At 37.4% G+C, this 26,683-nt stretch overlaps 1 protein-coding gene across 1 annotated transcript in view; it reads right to left on the reverse strand.

Moving 5' to 3' along the window:
- The window catches only part of NUP210L (nucleoporin 210 like), a 105,450-nt gene that overhangs the window by 23,864 nt on the left and 54,903 nt on the right, over positions 1–26,683 (reverse strand). The window contains exons 14-23 of the mRNA XM_058539245.1: positions 26,324–26,469; positions 23,413–23,634; positions 22,176–22,349; positions 7,906–8,098; positions 4,382–4,470; positions 4,065–4,169; positions 3,653–3,754; positions 2,265–2,393; positions 1,791–1,918; positions 1,038–1,170 (exon numbers count right to left, since the gene is read on the reverse strand). Of these exons, the coding sequence (XP_058395228.1) occupies positions 1,038–1,170; positions 1,791–1,918; positions 2,265–2,393; positions 3,653–3,754; positions 4,065–4,169; positions 4,382–4,470; positions 7,906–8,098; positions 22,176–22,349; positions 23,413–23,634; positions 26,324–26,469 (1,421 nt within the window). The remainder of the gene's footprint in view (positions 1–1,037; positions 1,171–1,790; positions 1,919–2,264; positions 2,394–3,652; positions 3,755–4,064; positions 4,170–4,381; positions 4,471–7,905; positions 8,099–22,175; positions 22,350–23,412; positions 23,635–26,323; positions 26,470–26,683) is intronic.

Genomic DNA, 26,683 nt, shown 5'->3' on the forward strand with positions numbered 1-26,683 from the left:
TATAAGTGGCCATTAAAATTATGTTTACAATTATTTTTCTTTTTCATTTTTTTCAAACATATATAAAAGTAGAGAGAACAGTATAAAGAACTCTCAGGTACCTATTACCTAGCTTCAACAACTATCAACACATGGCCAACAATTAGCTTTTAATGACATAAGAAAATACTTTTGATATAAGATTAAGATGAAAAAAGCAGTGTGATTCATCTATGTTAAAATATGCATGGGAAAAAAAGTGAAGGAAACACACTGAAATCTTTTTTTTTTTTTTTTGTGAGGAAGATCAGCCCTGAGCTAACAGCCATGCCAATCCTCCTCTTTTTGCCAAGGAAGGCGGGCCCTGAGCTAACATCTGTGCCCATCTTCCTCCACTTGACGTGGGATGCCGCCACAGCATGGCCTGATAAGCAGTGCATCGGTGCACGCCTGGGATCCGAACCTGGGCTGCCAGCAGCGGAGCATGCGCACTTAACCGCTATGCCACGGGGCCGGCCCCTGAAATCTTTTTTTTTTTTTTTTTGGTGAGGAAGATTGGCCCTGAGCTAACATCTGTTGCCAGTCCTCCTCTTTTTACTTGAGGAAGACTGGCCCTGAGCTAATATCTGTGCCCTTCTTCCTCTATTTTGTATGTGGGACGCTACCACAGCATGGCTTGATGAGCAGTGTGTAGGTCCGCACCCAGGATCCGAATCTGCAAACCCCTGGCCACCAAAGTGGAGTGCGCAAACTTAACCACTACACCACCGGGCTGGCCCCCGGAAATCTTAATAATAGTTGCCTCTAAGTAGTGGAATTAAAGGTGATTTTCATTATGCATCTTTACATTTTTTTGTGCTTTCCAAACTTTCTACAAGAAGTGTATTACTTTCATACAGAAAAACAAAAACCAAAAACAAATTATGTATTGCTGCAAGAGTTAGACAACTATCATTTTTTTCAGTCAAATTATTTTCAACTTGTGCAAACTAAACAGAAAAAGATAAATAATGCTAAATAACATGAAGTATGAATTTGGGATGAGATAATTTCCTTACTTCAATTGCCTGAGGAGCTGATGTGAATTTTCTCCCCATCTTGTCCCTGGCAATGGCCACAAGTGTGGATTGCCCAATAGTGACAGCTCGAAGGATATAATTTTCAGAGTATTCGTCCTGTTCCTCCATTAGCCTGCAAAGACCCATGTGTTTTTAAGTGAGAAAGATTTGGTTTTAAGAGTGGCCAGTTATGCATTTTTCTAAGATGCTAAACGTTTTCTGCTCATTTTAACTTTAGTTACAGGGAACTGCCAGAAAATAAATTTCCAGGGTCAAGACAAAGTTCATGGCAATGGCAGGAAGCTCCTGAAGGGCAAAAATTTGTTCTAAGGCTCCAAAAGAATAAGGGCAATGTAAACACAGACTGGCAAAATTGCAAATACTAAACTGCCTTGGAATTCTCGTATTTCCCCTTTCACAGAGGGGAATACCAGTGCCTCTGCTTCCAAATAGATTTTCAAAGCTCCTCTAGCCTGAAGCACCCTCAAATGATATCATCCAAGGAGAAGTTTCATAAAATGAAAATATTAATGAGACACATGATTATAGCCCCAAAACAAGACATCTGATGATCTGGAAGAGGTATTTTGTAGAGAACTGAATATAGGAAGAGAGCATGGGCTGAAAGGTACTGTGACAAAAAAGTGAAGAAGAAAATCTGCAATAACCTAAGAGAGAGCTGACTAGGCTACCAGGAGGGAGATTCTCATAATATTAAGCGTGGAGAGAAAGAAGTATTGAAATGGTACTCACGTCAGGGTGACGATGGCAGAAGCCAACTGTAGCTTGAGCTCCATGTTTCTGAAGTATTTATTTCGGAATGGGCGTTTGGAAGAGCCAAGAACCCTCACGGTTACTAACACAGTTTTACCTATTTCAACCTAGTAGTTAAAAAAAAAAAAAAAAAGGTAATTTTAGTAGAGGTGTCTCATTCACCAAGGACAGTCTAACTCTTAGAGGGTGGCAAACTTTTTTTTCGTGCTAGATATTCCTAGTCAGCCTTTGATCAAATAAGCCTAATCTATGTGTACTATTTTAAGTTGTTCTTTAACACTCTATTTTCTTTATCATGTGTAATGTTGGAATGTTGTTCTTTAAGGGAAAGTATTTCCATTACCAAAGGTCCTGGTATACACACACAGCAGCTGACCAGAGACTATGTTAAGTGATACTAGATAGTGAGAACGAGGCCTGCTTCATTTATGAGATAAAGCAAACTTCTCTCACCTTATCAATCAGATCAAGCTCCAGCTCTTGTATGTCTGACACCCTGAGGTGAGCCATTGCTGGACCCAAGGAAGCCAAGCACAGATCATAGATCTCCAAGGTGAGAAATCCAGGACGTACAGGAACTAACTAGAAGGAAGAAGATGGTAGCTGGGTAGAGAAGCTTTTTTTTTTTTTTTTTTTTGTGAGGAGGACTAGCCCTGAGCTAACATCTGATGCCAATCCTCCCCCTTTTTTTTTCTTGAGGAAGATTGGCCCTGAGCTAACATCTGTGCCCATCTTCCTCTACTTTATATGGGACGCCGCCACAGCATGGCTTAACAAGCGGTGCGCCCGTGCGCGCCTGGGCTACGAACCTGCGAACCCCAGGCCGCCGAAGTGGAGCGCGCACACTTAACCGCTTGCGCCACCAGGCCAGCCCCGTAGCTGGGTAGAGAAGGAAACGTGGTCCAAGCTTAATCATAGCAACTATTTTCATTGAAAGTGGAAAATACAGTATCTTACTGCCTTTGTGATGGGAACTCTGAGAAATCACATTACATGTTTTAGGCATAGCACAATATGTACCCTTAATGTGATGTTTCAGTTAACCGCAAAATATGTACCCTTAACAAATATTAACTGATGAAGAGTAGAATTTAAGTTGATTGAATTCAAGCAGAATCCAACATACACATCCAGCTTCTTAATTATCAAGGATAATTAAGGGCAAGGATTTCATGAAGAAAATCAAGAGCATTTATGTTGCAATCACCAGTAGAGGGGGAAAGCACAGGGTGGACTGATACTTTGTTTTTCCTTCTTATATTACAGCTCCTGCACAACAGCATGTTTTTGCACATAGTCCCTCAATCTCCCCTTTTAAAAACAAACACTATGACTAAGGTAAGTTAAATTCCTTTGAGCTCTTAGAAGGAAAGGAAATATATACATATGTTAATGTAAGGTATTATTTTATTGCTACAAGTCAACTAAAAGCAAATCTCTTGCCATATTGACTATGGAGTCTAATATTTTGAGTTGTCATATCCTGGCTGAAAACACCATACGCTCAGGTTATAAAGTCAGTCGTACACCTAAGTATCCATACAGTTCTGTGCATTGAAATTTATAGAAACAGACCTTCATTTAACAGAAATTTTATAATTAGATGTCTCCTACACTGTCTCAGTTCAACCAGAACCAAAAATTGCCCAGTATTGTAGCTAGTTACAGAAAAAAAACCTCTCATTTTTTGGTTGAAAAATCTATGTAGGTTAAAAAAAGAAAAAGAAGCAAATGTTACTTTTGTAACCAGTTTGAGACACAGAATGGAATTTTTCCAATCATTCTCCTAAGAATGAGCTTCGACAGGAGACCATCAATCTGAGAATATTTTTAGAACTCACCTGGACAGAGCTTTCTGCTTCCATGTAAGTAATAGTGACAATGTCCTGCTCACTGCTGTTGACTAAAAAATAACCAGATCCTTCCACAAGGCTAAATATTTCCTATGGAAAAATCAAACAAACAATATTCCATTCTCTTTGGTTTATAAATAATTCAAAGAAAATAACTTCTACCTACCTAAGAAAGAGTATGGGATTAAAAGACTAAGGCCAACGGACCAAAGACAAAATATGATTATTAAAATATAACTCCTAAAAATATTGCAGCTAATTATTATCTATGCATTATATATGTGTATCAGTGATTTTCAACACATAAGTGAGCTTTTTTATTGTTATACTGTTAATTTTAATAACCTAGTACTCTCCCCTCCAATATGATTCCATTTAACTAGACCCATATAGCTTCTACCTTCACATCAGGGTGGTTATAGATGGTGGCATTCTCAGGCAATACAGTTACATCATCCACGAGGAGCAGCTCCACGGCTGCAGATCTGGGCAAGTTGGGAAGTTCCTAGAAATGTAATAAGAACCACAAAGGTGAATACAAACTTTTAATTCCTCAGCTCAGTGAGAGAAGATTCCAGTGCTCTTTCAAGTGCAAAGATAACAGAATGACAGAGATGTGTAGTTCTCAGATTTACATCAGTTATAAACAATTTTTAAAGAAGAGCCTTAAATTTCAATTATTTAATTTACGTTTCTTCTATAAGAAGCTCCACTTACCTTTGGACTTTTCTTCTCTGAATAGCCCACAAAATTAACTCCAATGAGTACAGTCCCTTTTAACTGATGTACTTTAAGGATCTGATGACCTGGAGATACGTAGAAAAATACCCTGTGAGAAACAATAACATGTAGAATACAAAAGTGTCTCCAGAAAACCAAATTCTGCCCTAATTTTTTCCAAATAGTGATTTATTGCAGAAGAAAAAATCACTGAATGGGGAAATACACAAGAAACAAAACACTGGGTTTTTGTGCTGACTCTGCCATTATATTTCTGTGTGACCCTGGGCAACTCCGGTCGCCATCGAGGAAGCTTTGCTGCAGAGTCTTCAGGCTGGGGTTGCAGAAATAGGAGAGAGGGTGGGGGTCCAAGTAAGAGAATTCAAAACCCTTCAATCAGCTTAGATGTGTGCACATCATTATCACATACACTTCAGGGTAAATCAGAGGAAATCGGATGATTTCCACTTTATTTCTCAGTTCCTTTATTAAATGAGGGATTGGGCCAGGCAAAATCTAAAATTCTTTCCCTATTGGTCTGTGAGTCCAAAAACAGGCTGACAACAGGGTATGGGGAAATTTTTGTTTGATTTAAAAATGGGAGTGAGAATAAAGTGACAGTACTTTGGAAGTTTTCACTCTTTTTTTTTTTTTTTTAATTTTATTTATTTATTTTTCCCCCAAAGCCCCGGTAGACAGTTGTATGTCGTAGTTGCACATCCATTCTAGTTGCTGTATGTGGGACACGGCCTCAGCATGGCCGGAGAAGCGGCGCGTCGGTGCTCGCCCGGGATCCGAACCCGGGCCGCCAGCAGCGGAGCGCGCGCACTTAACCGCCAAGCCACAGGGCTGGCCCAGTTTTCACTCTTTTAAACTGTTTTGTACATGTAGATATCTCAGTCCCTTATTCAAAAATTTTAAATGGCTATTCCTTATTAGAGCAATTCAAACTCCTTAAACAAGTATTTGAAGCCTTCCACAATCTGACCCTGCTTTACCCATTCATTCTTTTTTCTTTCTTTCTTTTTTTAAATTTAACACAAATCTGCAACTTAGGTCAATTCTCATTTTATCCTTAACACATGATGATCATGACTAAATCTGTGAAGCATTTTCTCATGATGCTACATCCATTCATTCACTCATTCAATAAAGATTTATTGAGGCCCTGTTATATGCCAGGTAATTAGGATACAGAGATAAAGAAGCAGAAAACACAATCCTTGCCTTCAAAGAAACCCACTGCTTCGTACGATGACTAAGAGGTAAACCAACCACTGCAATACAGTGTGGCAAGTGCTATTATAGAATTATGTACAGAGCACATATATCCAGAGTATATAAGAGAACAAAGAAGGAATATTTTCCTTAGATTGAGAATATAGAGGGACAGAAAACTCCCAGATCACTAGAGGAAGATTTTAGCCCAGTGAAGATGCAAGAAAAGAGAACATATAACATACGCAAAGGAAAGAGGTATGACAAGCCTGGTCATGGTTACGGATCTAAAGTTGCTGAGTGTGAGAAAAATGTAGGGTATATGTGGGTAGTAATAAGAGCTGAAGCCAAAGAAGTAGGCAGGGGTTGGTATGTTAAGCTGCAACATATGAATTTTATCCTGGAAGACACAGGGAGTCCCTGAAGACAATATGGTGACAGTATAGTCAGTTGTGAAGAGCATAGGCTTTGATGTCAGAGAGCTTGCTGCTTCATCTATTTACTGCTGTAATCTCAGGGCCTAAAACTGTAGCTAGAATATAGTAAGAACTCAATAAGTGTTAATGAGTGAGTAAACTAACATAATAGGGATAATAATGTTAGTCTCTCACGGTTGTTATGCGGATTACATGAGAAAATGTATATAAAGTATTTAATGCAGTGCCTGGAATGTCATAAGAGCTCAGTAAATAATGGCCAAAAAATAATTTTAAGAGATTCAGATTTGTATTTTAGAAAGATCATTCTGGACAGTAGTCTGGAGGATGGATTAGAGAGTAGCAGAGACACAATGAGATCAGTTAGACGGCTACTGTGGTAATGCAGGATAGAGGTAATGAGGACATTAGTGATGGAGTTAGAGAGGAAGGGATGAAACCAAAAAATATTTAGAAGATAATATTGATGGTATTTGGTGATTGATTGGTATAGGGTATAAGGAGCTTCTCTTTCTTTTCCACTTTTTACACTAACTGTATCACACTATTGGTATTAGAGTGTTACAGTACAATACACATATTAGTATTATGTTGTCATGTTCTCTAGCTAAGCTCTTAAACTTGCTCTGAGTGTAAGCTCCCTGTGGGTAAGGAAAAAGTTAAATCTTAGTTCTCCTTCTTTCTCCTTCTCCAGTGTTTCTTATCTCATTGAATGGTTATACCATCCATCCAAATGCTCATGCCAGAAACCTAAAACCTACCTTTTGGACCACTTTCTTCTGCACCTTTGGGATTGATCTGTGGTAGACTGTTATATTAATGGCCTGCGCGAATCATGTGTGCTGGTATCCATGCCCTTGAGTAGTCCTCACCCACCTTGACTGGTTTTGGCTGGTGACTTGCTTTGGTGAATGCGACATCAGCAAATGTGATACAAGCAGAGGCTTGATGAGCGACTGCACATGAGGGCTTGTTGCCCTCTTAGAACCTCATCTAGCGCCTCTTGCCCCCTCTCTAAGTTAGTCTTACTTGCCTTATTAGGCTCATTCTTTCTATTTTCTCTTTCTGCCATCTCTTCAGGTCTCAGTGTAAATATTACTTTCTCAGGGTAGCCTTCTCTGTTCTAAACTAGGTTAGCTTCTCCTGTTACAAGCTCTTAAAGCACCCCATATTTGCCCTTCAAAACACCTAAAATAATTGTAATGTTTAGAGTCTGGGCTCCCCAACTAGATTGTAAGTCTATGAGGGCAGAGGCTGTGCTTGTCTCACTTACCATCATACCTCCAAGAGCCTAGCAGAGGGCCTTAAATGTAGTAGCCACTCAATAAATATTTTCTAATAAATGAATAATATTTCCATAATATTAAGCAAATAATAGGCAATCAATATGTTGAAAATTAATTTTATTATGTTCTTGTGAGAAATGTTGGACCCTAGGAACTAGCTTTTTTTTTTTTTTTTTTTGGTGAGGAAGATTAGCCCTGAGCTAACATCCAGTGCCAATCCTCCTCTTTTTTATTGAGGAAGATTGGCCCTGGGCTAACATCCGTGCCCATCTTCCTCCACTTTATATGGGAGGCCACCATAGCATGGCTTGACCAGCAGTGCATCAGGCTGCCCCTGGGATCCGAATGCCAGGCTGCCTGCCGAAGTGGAGTGCATGATCTTAACTGCTTCGCTACAGGGCCGGCCCCGACCTAGCTTTGCAAACAAGGAAATCTACCTTTACATTTTCTAAAAGATATAAAGATCAAAGATAAAAGGTGAGAAGAGGTAAAATCTGAAATAAACCATTACACATAAGGAAATTCTTAGTCCAGAATCATTTAGCAGGTAAATGAAAGAATTCGTAAATTTTCACAATACCATGTAGCCGGGTCTGCCCACTGCCATCATCCTTTGCTACCATCTTCACCGAATTATAATTTTCAAAATGAGCTAGTGTTTCATTTGAGGATTTCCATTCTAGCATTAGTGAACTGAAATTATCAAACTTTCTCCTGTGTTCATCAAACACTGCCAATTCCAGGACTGTGTCCCTCAGGCTTGATACAGGAATCTGCATTAAAATAAAAAGAAAGAAAAGAAAAGAAATAAACAATAGCTTAAGAGACAGTAAGATACCCCTGAAGTTAAGGACCATGTTTTCTCCCAGTCTTTTTTCTTTAACAATTTTCAAACTGCAGATATATTGAAAGAATAGTACAACAAATACCTATACATACTTCGTCTGGATTCACCATTTGCTTTCTATATCTCTCCCTCTACTTTCCCACCCTCTGTGTGTATGTCTTTTTTTTTTTTTTGCCAAATGATGTAGGCATCATTGTCACTTTACCCTTAAATATTTCAGCATGCATTTCCTAAGAATGAGAACATTCTTCTAAGTAACAAAAACAATATTATCACACATGAGAATATAAACATTAACTCAATGTCATCTAATATACAGTCAATATTTCAATTTCCCCAGATTTCCCCCAAAATATATTTTATACTTGTTTTTTATTTTTGATCTAGAGTTGATTTTGATATATGTATGTTCTTGGACAGGATGACCAGTCTGACTCAACATCATAAAAATTTCAGTTGTTCTAAGTTTATATATAAGTTTAACATAATCCCAACAAAAATACCTGGAATTTAAGGAAATCTATGTCCAATCATCAGCTGCCCACAAAGCTAACCAAGTAGAGACTTTAGTGGCCACAAAGGACAAAGAATACAGACATTACAGAACTAGATCAGGAAAGTCATTAAACAAACATCACTGCAATAACAACAAAAAACAGTAACAACTACAAAACCTAATGAAGGGAAGAATCTGATTTCAGAGTCACTACATTATGTTATTTAAAATGTCAAGTTTTTGGGGGGCGGCCCAGTGGTGTAGCCATTAAGTGTGTGCGCTCTGCTTTGGCGGCCTGGGGTTCGCAGGTTCGGATCCTGGGCGTGCACCACAGCACCACTTGTCAATCCATGCTGTGGCAGCGTTCCATATAAAGTAGAGGAAGATGGGCATGGATGTTAGCCCAGGGCCAATCTTCCTCAGCAAAAAGAGGAAGATTGGCATCGGATGTTAGCTCAGGGCTAATTTTCCTCACAAACACACAAAAAAAGTCAAGTTTTCAACAAAAAATTATAAGAAATGCAAAGAGGGGCAGGCCCCGTGGCTTAGCGGTTAAGTGCGCACGCTCCGCTACTGGCGGCCTGGTTCGGATCCCGGGCACGCACCGATGCACTGCTTCTCCGGCCATGCTGAGGCCACGTCCCACATACAGCAACTAGCAGGATGTACAACTATGACATACAACTATCTACTGGGGCTTTGGGGAAAAAAAAGGAGGAGGATTGGCAATAGATGTTAGCTTAGAGCCAGTCTTCCTCAGCAAAAAGAGGAGGATTAGCATGGATGTTAGCTCAGGGCTGATCTTCCTCACACACACACACACAAAAAAAGCAAAGAAACAAGAAAGTATAGCCTATACATGGGAAAAAAGCAGTCAATAGAATGTCCCTGAGGACGCCCAGACATTGAACTTACTAGAAAAAGACTTTTAATCAAATATTTTCTTCAAAGAACTAAAGAAATCCATGTTTAAAGAACTAAAGAAAAGCAAGAAAATGATGTCCCATCGTATAGAGAATATCAATAAAGTGATAGAAATTATAAGAAAGAACCAAAAAGAAATTCTGAAATTGAAAAGTATAATAATTGAAATGAAAAATTCACCAGAAGAACTCATCAGCAGATCTGAACAGGTGGAAGAAAGAGAACTTGAAGATAGGTCAATCGAGATTATTTAGTCTGATGAACAGAAAGAAAAAAGAATGAAGAAAAATGAACAGCACCAGAGACCCATGGGACACCACCTAGTGTTTCAATGTGCAAAATGGGAGTCCTAGAAGGAGAGGAGAAAGAGAAAGAGAGGAAGAAAGAAGATTTGAAGAAATAATGGCTGAAAACTTCTCAAATTTGACGAAAAACATTAATCTAAACATCCAAGAAGCTCAAATAACTCCAGGTAGAAAAAATTCAAAGAAATCTGCCTCTAGACACAACACAATCAAACTGTCCAAAGTGAAAGACAAAGACAGAATCACAAAATCAGAAAGAGAGACGGGGGGACCGGCCCAGTGGCGCAAGTGGTTAAGTGCGCATGCTCTGCTGTGGAGGCCTGGGGTTCGTCGGTTCAGGTCCTGGGCACGCACCGACGCACTGCTTGGCAAGTCATGCTGTGGTGGCATCTCATATAAAGCGGAGGAAGATGGGCACAGATGTTAGCCCAGGGCCAGTCTTCCTCAGCAAAAAAAGAGCAGGATTGGCAGATGTTAGCACAGGACTGATCTCCTCACACACACACACACACAAACTATAAACACTTCAATTTGGTCACAGACTCACAATACAAAAAATAATAGTTTTTAACAACAAAAACATAGAAGGGGAAGAGTAAAAGGATGGAACCTTCTTAGGCTAATGGAGATAAGAGGCTATCAGAAAAGGACTATTTCATCTATGAGATCTTTTATACAAACCTCATGGTAACCACTAAACCAAAAATCAGAGCACAGTCACAAATCATAAATACTGAGAAAACCACCAAGCTGAAATGGTAGCCAGAAATACAAGGGAAAAGAAACAATGGAAACATAGAACAACTGTAAAACAAAAGACAAAATGGTAGCATTTTTATTTATTTTTTTATTGTGGTAACATTAGTTTATAACATTGTATAAATTTCAGGTGTACATCATTATACTTATATTTCTGCATGGATTACATCATGTTCTCATGTTCACCACCGAAATACTAATTGCAATCCATCACCACACACATGTGCCTAATTATCCCTTTCGTCCTCCTCCCTCCCCGACTTCCCCTCTGGTAACCACCAGTCCAAGCTCTGTCTCTGTGTGTTTGTTTGTTGTTGTTATTATCTACTACTTAATGAGTGAGATCATACAGTATTTGACCTTCTCCCTCTGACTTATTTCACTTTGCACAATACCCTCGATGTCCATCCATGTTGTCACAAATGGCCGGATTTCATCGTTTCTTATGGCTGAGTAGTATTCCATTGTGTATATATACCACGTCTTCTTTATCCATTCGTCCCTTGATGGGCACTTAGGTTGCTTCCAAGTCTTGGCTATTGTGAATAACGCTGCAATGAACACAGGGGTGCATGTATCTTTATGCATTGGTGTTTTCACATTCTTTGGATAAATACCCAGCAGTGGAATAGCTGGATCATATGGTAGTTCTATCCTTAATTTTTTGAGGAATCTCCATACTGTTTTCCATAGTGGCTGTGCCAGTTTGCACTCCCACCAGCAGTGTATGAGAGTTCCCTTCTCTCCACACTCTCTCCAACACTTGTTGTTTCCTGTCTTGTTAATTATAGCCGTTCTGATGGGCGTGAGGTTATATCTCATTGTAGTTTTGATTTGCATAAAATAGTAGTATTAAGCTCTCATATATCAATAATCACTCTGAATGTAAAAGGATTGAATCCTCCAATCAAAAGACACAGAGTGGCTGGATGGATTAAAAAACAAGACCCAACAATATGCTGCCTCCAGGAAACACATCTCAGCTCTAAAAACAAACTTAGGCTCAGAGTGAAGGGATGGAAGATGATACTCCAAGCAAATGGCAAGTAAAAGAAAGCAGGTGTAGCCATACTTATGTCAGACAAAGCAGACTTCAAGATAAAAAACACAAGAGACAAATATGGGCATTATATAATGATAAAAGGGACATTCTACCAAGAAGACATAATGCTTATTAATATATATGCACCTAACACAGGAGCACCAAAGTATATAAAGTAACTATTAACAGACCTAAAGGGAGACATTGAAAGCAACACAGTAATAGTAGGGGACCTTAACACTCCACTTACATCAATGGATAGACCATCCCGACAGAAAGTCAACAAGGAAGTAGTGGCCTTAAATGAAACACTAGACCAGATGGACTATAATAGATATATATATAGAATATTCCATCCAAAAATGGCAGAATACACATTCTTCTCAAGTGCACATGGAACATTCTCAAAGATAGACCATATGCTGGGAAACAAAGCAAGCCTCAATAAATTTAATAAGACTGAAATCATATCAAGCATCTTTTCTGACCACAGGCTATGAAACTAGAAATCAACTATGAGAAAAAAGCTGAGGGAGTCACAAATATGTGGAAACTAAACAACTTGCCACTAAATAACTATTGGATCAATGAAGAAATCAAAGGAGAAATCCAAAAGTACCTATAGACAAATGAAAATGAAAACACAACATACCAAAAACTTATGTGATGCAGCAAAAGTGGCATTAAGAGGGAAATTTATAGATATCAGGCCTTCCTCAACAAACAAGAAAAGTCTCAAAAGCTTACCATATACCTAAAATAACTAGAAAAAGAACAAAAATAGCCCAAAGTCAGTAGAAGGAAGGAAATAATAAAAATCAGAGCAGAAATAAACGAAATAGAGACTAAAAAAAACAATAGAAAGGATCAATGAAACTAAGAGCTGGTTCTTTCAGAAGATAAACAAAATTGACAAACCTCTAGCCAGGGTCACTAAGAAAAAAAGAGAGAAGACTCAAATAAATAAAATCAGAAATGAAAGAGGAGAAATTACAACAGACACCACAGAAATACAAAAGATTTTAAAAGAATACTATGAAAGCTATATGCCAACAAACTGGATAACCTAGAAGAAATGGATAAATTCTTAGAATCATATAACCTTCCCAACCTGAATAAAGAAGAAATAGAGAATCTGAATAGACCAATCACAAGCAAAGAGATTGAAACAGTAACCAAAAATCTCCCAAAAAGCAAAAAGCCAGGACCAGACAGCTTCCCCGGTGAATTCTACCAAACATTCAAAGAAGATTTAATACCTATCCTTCTCAAACTCTTCCAAAAGATTGGAGTGGAAGCTTCCTAACTCATTCTATGAGGCCAACATTACCCTGAGACCAAAACCAGACAAGGATAACACAAAAAAAGAAAATTATAAGCCAATATCACTGATGAACATAGATGGAAAAATCCTCAACAAAATATTAGCAAATCAATTACAACAATATATTAAAAGGATCATACACCACGATGAAGTGGGATTTATTTGAGGGGTGCAGGGATGGTTCAACATCCACAAATCAATGTGATAAACTACATTAACAAAATGAAGAATAAAAATCACATGATCATTTTAATAGATGCAGAGAAGGCATTTGACAAGATCCAACATCTATTTATGACAAAAACTCTCAATAAAATGGGTATATTTTTTGGAAGGAAAGTACCTCAACATAATAAAAGCCATATATGACAAACCCACCTCCCACATCATACTCAACAGAGAAAAACTGAAATCCATTCCTTTAAGAAGAGGAACAGGACAGGGATGCCCACTCTTGCCACTCTTATTCAGAGCAATTAGACAAGAAAAAGAAATAAAAGGAATCTAAATAGGAAAGGAAGAAGTGCAACTATCACTATTTGCAGATGACATGATTCTATATTAGAAAACCCTAAAGAATCCACCAAAAAACTACTAGAAATAATCAACAAGTACAGTAAAGATGCAGGATACAAAATCAACATACAAAAATCAGTTGCATTTCTATACACTAATAACGAACTAGTAGAAAGTGAAGTCAAGCATAAAATCCCATTTACAATTGCAAGAAAAAGAATAAAATACCTAGGAATAAATTTAACCAAGGAGGTGAAAGACCTCCTATACACTGAAAACTACAAGATATTATTGAAAGAAATTAAAGAAGATATAAAGAAATGGAAAGATATTCCAAGCTCATGGATTGGAAGAATAAACAGTTAAAATGTCCCTATTACCTAAAGCAATCTACAAATTCAATGCAATCCCAATCAGAATGAATGACTATTGGTGATGAACATGATGCAGTCCAAACTGATGAATGGATAAAGAAGATGTGGGGGTCCAGCCCGGTAGCATAGTGGTTAAGTTTGCACACTCTGCTTCGGCAGTGCGGGGTTCACAGGTTTGGATCCCAGGTGCAGACCTACACACTGCTTATCAAGCCATGCTGCGGCAGGCGTCCCACATATAAAGTAGAGGAGGATGGGCACAGAAGTTAGCCCAGGGCCAGTCTTCCTCAGCAAAAAGAGGAGGATGGGTAACAGATGTTAGCTCACGGCTAATCTTCCTCAACAAAGAAAAAAGAAAGTTGGCTACAATTGGGGCTGGCCCAGTGGCGTAGTGATTAAGTTCACATGCTCCGCTTCAGCGGCCTGGGGTTCGTGGGTTCAGATCCTGGGTGAGGACCTACACACTGCTCATCAAGCCATGCTGTGTGGCAGACATCCCACATATAAAGTAGAGGAAGATGGGCATGGATGTTAGCCCAGGGCCAATCTTCCTCAGCAAAAAGAGGAGGATTGGCAACAGATGATAGCACGGGGCTAATCTTCTGCACACACACACAAAAAAGAAGATGTGGTATACACATACAATGGAAAACTACTCAGCCATTAAAAAAGACGAAATTGTCCCATTTGTTTTTTTTTCATAATTTTATTTATTTTTCCCCAAAGCCCCAGTAGATAGTTGTATGTCATAGCTGCACATCCTTTTAGCTGCTGTATGTGGGACGCGGCCTCAGCATGGCCGGAGAAGCGGTGCGTCGGTGCGCACCCAGAATCCGAACCTGGGCCGCCAGCATCGGAGCACATGCACTTAACCGCTAAGCCACGGGGCCAGCCCCAGAAATTGTCCCATTTGTAACAACATGGTTGGATCTTGAGGGTATTATGTTAAGTGAAATAAGCCAGACAGAGAAAGACAAACACGATATGATTTCACTTATATGTGGAAGATAAACACACACATGGACAAAGAGAACAGATTAGTGGTTACCAGAGGGGAAGGGGGTTGGGGGGTGAGCATAAGGGGTAAAGGGGCACATATATATGGTGACAGACAAATAATAATGTACACCTGAAATTTCACAATGTTATAGACTATTATGACCTCAATAAAAGATAATAATAATAAAAAAGCTTTTGCACAGTAAAGGAAACCATCAACAAAACAAAAAGACAACCCACCAACTGGGAGAAAATACATGCAAATCACATATCTGACCAGGAGTTAATTTCCAAAATATATAAAGGACTCATATAACTCAACAACAAAAAATGCATAACCTGATCAAAAAATGGGCAGAGGATATGAACAGACATTTTTCCAAAGAAGACATAGAGATAGCCAACAGGCACCTGAAAAGATGGTCAATGTTACTAATTATTAAGGAAATGCAAGTCAAAACTACAATGAAGTATCACCTCACACTTGTCAGAAGGGCTATAATTAACAAGACAAGAAATAACAAGTGTTGGAGAGAATGTGGAGGAAAGAGAACTCATACACTGCTGGTGGGAATGCAAACTGGTGCAGCCACTATGGAAAACAATATGGAGATTTCTCAAGAAATTAAAAATAGAAATACCATATGATCCAGCTATTCCACTGCTGGGCATTTATCCAAAGAACATGAAATCAACAACTCAAAGAGATTATGCATCCCTATGTTCACTGCAGTATTATTCACAGTAACTAAGATGTGGAAGCAACCTAAGTGCCTACCAACAGATGAATGGATAAAGAAGATGTGGTACATATATAATATATATACTCAGCCATAAAAAAGACAAAATTGTGCCGTTTGTGACAACATGGACGGACCTTGAAGGTATTATGCTAAGTAAAATAAGTCAGACAGAGAAAGACAAACACCAAATGATTTCATTCATATGTGGAAAATAAACACATAGATAAGGAGAATAGATTAGTGGTTTCCAGGGGGGTAGGGGGAGTGGGGAGGGTGAAAGGAGTAAAGGTATACATATGTATAGTGACTGATAAAAACTAGACTATTGGTGATGAACATGATGCAGTCCATACAGAAAGTGAAATATAATAAGGCATACCTGAAATATACACAATGTTGTAAGCCAATATGACCACAATAAAAAAAAAAGGCATATGATAAATAGCAAAATGGTAGATGTAAATGCAGCCTTATTGGTAATTACATGAAATGTAAATAGATTACACACTCCAATCAAAAGGCAGAGATTAGCAGAATGGATAAAAAAAAATATGATTCAACTATATGCTGTCTACAAGACACACACTTTAATTAATTAATTAATTTTTTCAATACACACACTTTAGATTCAAAAAGACAAATGGATTCAAAGTACAGGATGAAAAAAAAAAAGTTATGCTATACAAACGGTAACCAAAAGAGAGCTAGAGTGCTTATACAAATATCAGACAAAATGAAATAAGATGGCTCAGGATAGGGGCTGGACAGGCCCGAAAAACCAAACAAGTGATTAGAGGGACAGGGTTTTGAACCAGGTGATATCAACCCAACCTCTAGGGAGGAAAGGGAGCTGGAAATTGAGTTCAACCATAAGGTTGATGATTTAATCAACCATGTTTGTGTAATGAATCTGCTATAAAAATTCTGGACACCAATACTCAGTGGAGCTTCCTGGTTGGTGAACACATCAATGTATTCCCTCTGATGTTTTCTCACCCAAACCCAATTCCATAAGTAGAGGGCACAGAAGCTCCACATTTGGGACCTCTCCCTATGTGTCTCTTCATTTTGCTGGTCCTGATTTGTACCCGTTATAATAAACCTGTAACTGTGAGCCATTCTAACAAATTACTGAACCTGAAGTGGTTGTGGGAGTCCCCCAATTTGCAGCCAGTTGGTCAGAAGTGTGGGAGGCCTGTGGACCTCTGAACTTGTAGCTAGCATCTGAAGTGAGGGCAGTCTTGTTGGGGACTGTGCCCTTAAAACTATGGAGTCTGAGCTAACTCCAGGTAGTTAGTGTCAGAATTGCATCGTGGTATTGCAAAAGGTCAATCTATCAAAAAGATATAACAATTATAAATGCAGATGCACCTAACAACATAGCTCCAAAATACATGAAGCAAAACTGATAGAACTGAAGGGAGAAATAGACAATTCAACAATAGTTGGAGACTTCAATACTCCACTTCCAAAAATGATAGAACAACTAGAGAGAAGATCAACAAGGAAAGAGAAGACTTGGATAACACTATAAACCAACTAGATCTAACAGACATCTACAAAACACCTCATCCAAAACCAGCAGAATATACTCTTCTCAAGTGCACACAGAACAGCTTCCAAGATAGACCATGTGTTCAACCACAAAACAAGTCTAAATAAATTTTACAAATAAAATATATTTATAAAAAATCTATGTATAAATTCAAAAAGGTTTAAATCATAAAGTATATTCTCCAACCAAAGAAATCAATAACAGAAAGAAATTTGGGATATTCACAAATGTGTGGAAATTAAACAACACACTGCTAAATAAGCAATGAGTCAAAGAAGAAATCACAAAATAAATTAGAAAATATTTTGAGACAAATAAACACAAAACACAACATACCAAAACTTATGGGATTTAGTGAAAGCAGTGCTTCTAGAGGGAAATTTATAGCTGTAAACATCAATACTAAAAAAGAAGAAAGATCTCAAATCAATAACCTAAATGTCTCTCTTAAGAAACTAGAAAAAATGAGGAAACTAAACTTAAACCAAGCAGAAGGAAGGAAATAATAAAGATTAGAGCAAAAATAAATGAAATAGAAAATAGAAAAACAATAAAGAAAATCAACCAAACCAAAAGATGATTCTTTGCAAAGATCAACAAAATTGACAAACTTTCAGGAACAACCTACAACAAAAGAGAGAAGAGACAATTTACTAAAATCAGGAATGAAAGGGAGGACATTAGTACCATCCTTACATAAATAAAAAGGATTATAAGGGATTACTACAAACAATTGTATATATACAAATTAGATAACCTAGATGAAATGGAAAAATTCCTCAAAATATACAAACGACTAAAACTGATACAGGAAGAAATAAAAAAATCTAACGAGACCTACAACAAGTAAAGAGATTGAATCAGTAACTAAAGAAACAACACAAATGTCCCATAAAGGAAATCCCAGGCCCAGATGGCTTCATGGGTGAATTCTACCAAATGTTTAAAGAATAATGAATGCTGATCCTTCACAAACTCTTCCAAAAAGCAGAAGAGGAGTGAATACTTCCCAACTCATTCTATGAGGCCAGCATTACTCTGATACCAAACCAAAGACAGTATAAGAAGATAAAACTACAGACAAAAATCTTTTATGAATATAGATGCAAAAATCCTCAACAAAATACTGGCCAACCGACTCCAGGAGTACATAAAAAGGTTTATGCATGATGCCCAAGTAGGATTTATCCCAGAAATTCAAGGTTGATTCAAAACATGAAAATCAATCAATGTAATATACCATATCAACAGAATAAAGGAAAAAAATCATGATCGTCTCAACAGATGCAGAAAGAACATTTAACAAAATGCAACACTCTTTTGTGATAAAAACCTTCCACAAACTAGAAAGGAACTTCCTCAACTTATAAAGGACAACTGTGAAAAACCCACAGCCAATATCATACTTAATGGTTTTGGATTGGAAGATTTCCTCCCAAGATTAGGAATAAGACAAGGATGTCTATCCTTGCCACTTCTATTGAACATGGTACTGGAGGCTCTAGCCAGGGCAACTAGGCAAGAAGATAAAATAAAGGCATCCAGATTGAAAAGGAAGAAGTATAACTATCTCTATTTTCAGATGACATGATCTTGTGTATAGAAAATAAGAAATCCACTAAAAAATGATTAGAACTAATAAATTCAGCAATGCTGCAGGATACAAGATCAGTACGCAACAATCAGCTGTATATCTATACACTAGCATAAACAATCTGATAATGAAATTAAGAAAATAATTCCATTTATAATAGTATCGAAAAGAATAAAATATTTAGGAATAACTCTAACCAAAGAAGTATAAGACTTATATATATACTCTAAACTACAAAACATTGTTGAAAAAAATTAAAGAAGCACTAAATAAATAGAAAGACATCTTGTGTTCATGAAAACAATATTGTTAAGATGGCAATACTTCCCAAATTGATCTACAGATTCAATGCAATCCCTAAAAAAATTCCTGCTAGTTTCTTTGTAGGAATTGACAAGGTGATCCTAAAATTTATATGGAAATGCAAGGGACTCAGAGTAGCAAAAATAATCTTGAAGAAGAAGAAGAGCTGGAGGACACACCCTTCACAATCTCAAACTTACTACAAAGCTACAGCAATCAAGATAGTGTGGTACTGGCATAAGGACAGACATATAGATTAATGGAATAGATTTGAGAGTCCAGAAATAAATCCTCATATTTATGGTTAATAGATTTTCAACAAGAATACTGAGACAATTCAAAGGAGAAAGAATAATCTTTTTAACAAATGGTTCTGGATCAACTGGATATCCACATGCAAAAGAATAAAGTTGGACTCCAACCTCACACCATAAACAAAAATTATCTCAAAATGGATTAGAGGCCTAAATGTAAGGGCTAAAACTATAAAACTCTTAGAGGAAGTCAAAGGTATAAATATTTGTGCCCTGGGATTAGGCAATGGTTTCTTAGATATGACATCAAAAGTACAATCAACAACAAAAAAATTGATAAATTGGATATCATTAAATAAAAACTTTTGTGCTTCAAAAGACACCATCAAGAAAGTGAAAGACAACCCACAAGATGGGAGAAAATTTTTGTAAATCATATATCTGAAAGGAGACTTGTATTTAGGATTTCTAAACTTGTAGGTAGGATGCATGGAGAACTCATACAACTCAATGATAAAAAGATGAATACCCAATCAAAAAATCAACAAAAGATCTGAATAGACATTTCTCCACAGAAGATATACAAATGGCCAACAAGCCCATGAAAAAGTGCACAATGTCATTAGTCACTGGGAAAGGTAAATCACAACCACCATGAGATACCACTTCTCACCCACTAGGAAGGCTATAACCAAAATGACAAACAATAACAAGTGTTGGCAAGGATGTGGAGAAATTGTAATTCTCATACATTGCTAATGGAAATGTAAAATGGTACAGTCACTTTGGAAAACAGTTGGCAGCTCTTCAAAAGACTAAACATAGAGTTACCACGTGATCAAGCAATTCCACTCCTAGATATAAACTCAAGAAAATTGAAAACATATGTTCACACAAAAATTTGTACATGAATGTTCATGGCAGCATTATTCATAATAGCCAAAAAGTGGGAATTACCCATATATCCATCAATTGATAAATGGATAAATAAAATGTAGTATTCTATACAATGGAATATTATTCAGCCATAAAAAAGAATGCAGTACTGATTCATACTACAACATGGATGAATCTTGAAAACATGCTAAACGAAAGAAGCTAGGTGCAAAGGCCACAAATTGTATGATTCTATTTATATGAAATGTCCAGAATGGACAAATCCATAGAGACAGAAAGTATATTAGTGGTTTTCAGGGGTTGGGGGGAGGGGGAAATGGGGAGTGACTCCTAATGGGTGTGGCATTTCTTTTTGGGGAAATGAAAATGTTCTGGAGTTAGTGGTGATGGTTGCACAACTTTGACTTGTATGCTTTTAAAAAGGTGAGTTTTATGGTATGTAAATAATACTCAATTACAAAAAAAGAAATAAATGCTGAAGTATGGTGAATCATATCTATAACTTACTCTTAAATGGTTCCAGGAAAAAAAGCTGTACTTTTCTTGCAAATTTTCTATAAGTTTAAATTATTTCAAGTGAAAAAGAAATAACAACGCTGTTATAAGGATAACTTTTATTCTGCTCCATCTAAGTGCTTTTTAAAAAAGTGAACCATTTATAAACTTCAAATAATAATATTTAATGTGGAATTTCATTCTGGAAAAAAATGAGTTCCTAACCTGTAACATCTCATACTGTTGTTTTTTTTTTTTTTTGTGAGGAGATCAGCCCTGTGCTAACATCTGCCAACCCTCCTCTTTGTTTGCTGAGGAAGACTGGCCCTGGGCTAACATCTGCGTCCATCTTCCTCCACTTTATATGGGACACCACCACAGCATGGCCTGCCAAGCAGTGCGTTGGTGTGCGCCTGGGATCCGAACCGGCGAACCCCGGGCTGCCGCAGCAGAGCACGTGCACTTAACCGCGTGCGCCACCAGGCCGGTCCCACTCTTGTTTTTTTTAATAATAAAAAGGCAGTATAGCATAAAAGTTAATATGCGTTTTATTTTATTTTATTTTATTCTATTTTTTAAAGATTTTTATTTATTTATTTTTTCCCCCCAAAGCCCCAGTAGATAGTTGTATGTCATAGTTGCACATCCTTCTAGTTGCTGTATGTGGGACGCGGCCTCAGCATGGCCAGAGAAGCGGTGCCTCAGTGCGTGCCAGGGATCCGAACCTGGGCCGCCAGCAGCAGAGCACGCACTTAACCGCTAAGCCACGGGGCCGGCCCTAATATGTGTTTTAAAGTCAGACAGAATGTGCTACTTTCTAGTTTTATGACTTTGGGAAAATTACTCAACTTTAAGGAACCTCAGTTTCTTCATTTGTAAAATGGGAATAATTAATTGATTGCTCTGTTGTGCATAGGCTAAGAAATGACTTCTGTTCTCTCATGTTGGAATTATAGTCAACTTCATTTAGTATATAGTCAGATGTTCTAGTTTCTAGGTTGTATAACTCATTTCTTCCCCATTTCCTGTTGCCTACCTACTAGCTATGTTATTGCTTATCATTATTCTTCACGGTGGGTTTGGAGTAGAGGTAATTCTATTACTTACTGACAACACTAATAAAAGATTTGGTAGGGAAGGATATTTAGCAAAACCATTTGGAAGTTATTTAGAGAGATCTCAATTGTCCATTGCCATAATTACAAGCGGACTATGTACATCTAAGTACAGTAAGCAAAGTCACTAAGTCACTAAGTGTAGCCAATTCTAACCTAGTTTAATCACCTCTTCTCAGACACTATTGAAGAATAAGTAAATATAACAGTTTCCTTAACTTTAATAAGACAAAAGCTATATTTCAGGCCATTTATCTCTAAAGCATGGAAAACAAAAGTGCCAAGTTGGTTGGAAACATTATACTTACCAGTTGTTTGTTGTGCTGTGGCAGAGGACATGGCTGGGCACCAGCTGGCACTTTGTATACTGGGGTTACTGACATGCTGGCAGGGTGGGCACATATGAAGCGTACCTGCACAACCTCTACAGCTGGACTAGGGTTCAGGACACCTGGGTGATTTCCAATTTGGAATGTCAGAACCTTTAAGGAAATACCAGAGCAAGAGAGAATCTGGGTAGATACCTGATGTCAGGTGTGCCAATCTAAATGTCTTAGAATTATTCAAATTCTAGTATAGAGTCCCTTGGGACATTATAGTTCTTAATTATCTGTGATAAGAGAAACAAGGATATCACAGAAATTTGAAAAAAAGGGAACATTTGAAAAATCCAACTCTGACCAATTACTTCAGTCTTTTCCTCCACCAAATCTTTTGTTACCAGTTGGTAAAAAGTAGAAAAACTAATTTATGTTCAACTCATCTCTGGTGGAAGTACTAATGAATACGAGAATGTGAAAACAAAAAGAAGTTAGAGCTTCAAACGGGGATAATTAGGCCTGAAATTACTAATAGCTAGTCATATATACAATAAAGTTCACTAGAAATATTAAAAAGAATCTCAATTGATCATAGCACAGATCTTATTAAGTTAAAATCATACACTGATTCCCTATGGGCTGGTTAGCTGGGCTGTGTTTCATCATCATACATTGAATTCTCAACCCTAGTCAAACTATAAAACTTTTTTTACTGGTTTTGATAAAAGTAGGGCACAGCTGTGGATAGATTCATCACTACCTCTAAAAATAATCAAAACTAATTCAACTGATAAAGGGCAACATACTTATTACTCTTATCAGCACAGCTCTAACTGGTTCATCAAAATTGCTAACCATAGATGACACTTTAAATTCCCCTTCCTCGCATTCTTTGGAGGTGGAAGATCGTATACTATCTATTGTAGACAACAAGGAAATAAATTATAGCGATAAAGTAATTGAAATAAGCTCACTACTACAAAAAGATCTTGAACCATTTAGTTAGTGAACTGCTGGAATTCTCAGATGAGCAAACCGAAATCTTTGGGTACATTTAAAAGATAATAAGGTTAAAAAAAAAAAAAGATCCTTTAATCAAAAATTAGAATTTTCCTATCTAGTCCATAAACTAAATCCATTAGAATCTGAAAAGGAATGGCTAGAAGTACAAATGATTTGGAATATTATTGCTAAAAGAAACATTAGAAAAAGATCATTTTCCTACTTGTTCTCCTAAATCCAGGCACAGGACCTGGTAGATGTACTGGTTCTGTTTCCTCTTAGCTGGCAGCCAGACTTGTGTTATTCCAATTTTCTCTGTCTTTTCCATGCTTATCTCCAAAAAGAATCGGGAGGGCTCCAAGATCCATGGACGAGGGCCCCCTTCAAATACCATTTCCTTCATAGACTTCCATGTCACCAATGCCACTTCCACAGGGTTTAGAGCCTGATGACATTTAAAGAAATTAATCTCTGATTTGTTAGAGAATTCAAGTTTTCTGAAGTGAAAAACTGGTTATATGACTCTGCTGAAAATGACATTAGACTTAATTCCAAAATTAAGAGACATGTACGGCATACCTCTTACTTGGCATGCTTCTCAATCTCTGTACTAATTTAGATCCTACCTATCATTCAAGCCTAACTCATGTGTTACCTTACCCATTAATCATTCTAGACCACAACCACTTCTGCATGCTCTAAGCTCTTATGGTATTTATCTCTACCATTCACTTGTACACTGTTCACGTCCTAATACTATTTAAATGTGTCAAATGCTTCATATGTATAAGTCTAATAATTCTTGTTATGCTCTGCAGTCATGTAAACCTCTTAAGAGAAGAGAGTATTTTATACCCACATTCTACAAAAGAATTTCTCTTCCTCAGTGGGATTTAGTATAATGTTGTACACATAAAAGGTACCGAATAAATAACTGCATAAGCCTCTTAAATGGCTATTTTACTAAAGTATCAAAGAACTTCTGACATAAAAACATAAAAATAACACATTTATACACCTCATACTATTTCTCAAAGAACTCTCACCAAGAGATAGTCAAGACAGGTATTATTTACTCCAGTATACAGAGGAGTTGTATCCCATTTATAGATGAGGAAACTGGTTTCAGGGGGATGAAGTATTCTCAAAGTGTAGGTTATTTTCGTATGGCACACAGTGTCTACAACAGTGACTAAGTCACAAAATGAAGTACAGAGTTGAAGCAATCATTCTAAAAATGTAAGCAAACCATGCTTTAGTATTTCTCTCTTGAACTAGTCAATCATATTTATTATTGAATACTATTAAAATTAAACACTCCTATGTCTAATGGTAGTATTCTCTTAAATAATGTATATTTAATTCAGTTCAACAAGTATTCATTGATGGCCCACTAGGGATATAGTAATAGAAAGCCAAATAAGGCCCTGCCTCACAGTGGAGCTCAAATCTAGGAAAGACAGATTTGAAGTAGGTAAAGAGTATAATGATTGTGACAAAGAGGCACAGTACAGAGTGCCATACAAGCCCAGAAATGAAACTAATCAGAGGCTTCATGAAAGGCCTCCCTGAGAAATAAAAACAAAATTATTCCTTTTTCTTAGATGTATAGTCCAAAACTAATCATATCAGCTGAATTGGACTGACATGTAAAAGGACAAATTGAGAACTATACCATGTACTAAAACATAATATTGATAACACAGGTAGAACATACATATTTTTTTCAGCAGGCAAAGGGAAAGACATATGACCAAAGCACTAGGTGGAAAAAGAAAATCATCATCTTCCTTTCCTTTAAGGATAGTTTTCATTCAGGGGACTGATTTGCGGACACTCAATAAATTTGAAATAAGGCTAAGGATAATGATAAAAGTAAGAAAAAACCTAATGAAACGATACTGAGGCACAGCCAAGCACTTTCACTTAATTAGGGAAGTAGGATGATTCATCCACTAAGAGAACGAATGAAATACGCTCGAACCATATGTTTAATACTTAACGCTACACAATGAGCAATGACAAAACACAAATTTTATTTATTTATTTTTATTTATTTATTTTTTTGTGAGGAAGATCAGCCCTGAGCTAACATCCATGCTAATCCTCCTCTTTTTGCTGAGGAAGACTGGCTCTGAGCTAACATCTATTGCCAATCCTCCTCCTTCTTTTTTCCCCCAAAGCCCCAGTAGATAGTTGTATGTCATAGTTGCACAGCCTTCTGGTTGCTGTATGTGGGACGCGGCCTCAGCATGGCCGGAGAAGCAGTGTGTCGGTGCGTACCCGGGATCCGAACCCGGGTCGCCAGTAGTGGAGCGCGCGCACTTACCCGCTAAGCCACGGGGCCGGCCCAAAAAAACACAAATTTTAATGAGCAAGTTACCTTTTTAAAATTAATAACTTACCTTGCTTCTTTCATTCATACTAACTTTTCCCCTATGGGCGCCTCCTTATTTCAAGAGGCAATGAGTCAGGATTTGTTAGTATCTATTAACAAGAACTTGTAGGCATCAATTTTAGCTCCTGAAGGAATCAAATACGTAGAAAGCATACTAGGTTCTATCTACTCTTATTTTGAACCAACACCTGTCACAATGTCCCAATTATAATGGACTAATTCTTAGGGCCCAAAATAATGACTGTTGTGCTGAAAATCTGTAAGTATAAAGGGTAAAAGATGACTGACTTCCCTCCCTAAGATAGAAAGTTTCCTTTCAGAGTTCTCTAAAAGAGTGTATACTAATATTGTATATCTCATTCAGGGTGGTGTTTACAGAGATATATGCATATGTAAAAATTCAAATAGTACCGACTAGTGTATTTTATGTATTTTACTATGCATCTTTTATACCTCAGTAAAAAGAAGAAAGAAAGAGGAACATCTAAAACTTGCTGATACAACTTAAAGATATTCCTGTGGCAGAAACATGAAGGAATAAACTCCCTAATACTCAAGTTTGACGAGAGAGCTATAGATCTAAAAATGAGAGTGGTAAGTAAAGAGAACACACATATCACTGATCTGTAATAGAGATCACAGATCTCTAGGATCTCACAGATCACTAGGAAGCCCCTAAGTGGACATGGTGGGGTCCATGAAAAGATATGCCAGTTCCTACCACGACATATCTCACCTTTAGGGGTTCATAAGCAGCAAATGTGGCACTGCTCTCCAAGTACTCTTCATATTCAGTCACAGTCACTGTTACCAGAGTATGGCCCAGGGATTTGGCTGCGATATGTGTACTGGAACAGTGCGTTGGTCCAGGTCTTTGAATACCTGCAAATGAAAAAACATGACTTCAGTAGGGTAATAAGCAGTCAGTTCTCAAGGAAATCAGTCTATAGAAATATAATAATTTTAATACATTAAAAAAAATCCTGAATCACCTCACGCCCATTAGAATGGCTATAATCACCAAGATAAAAAACAACAAATGTTGGAGAGGATGTGGAGAAACAGGAACCCTCATACGCAGCTGGTGGGAATGCAA

The sequence above is a fragment of the Diceros bicornis genome, chromosome 4 (genome assembly GCF_020826845.1).
Source record: "Diceros bicornis minor isolate mBicDic1 chromosome 4, mDicBic1.mat.cur, whole genome shotgun sequence".
NCBI classification, from domain to species: domain Eukaryota; kingdom Metazoa; phylum Chordata; class Mammalia; order Perissodactyla; family Rhinocerotidae; genus Diceros; species Diceros bicornis.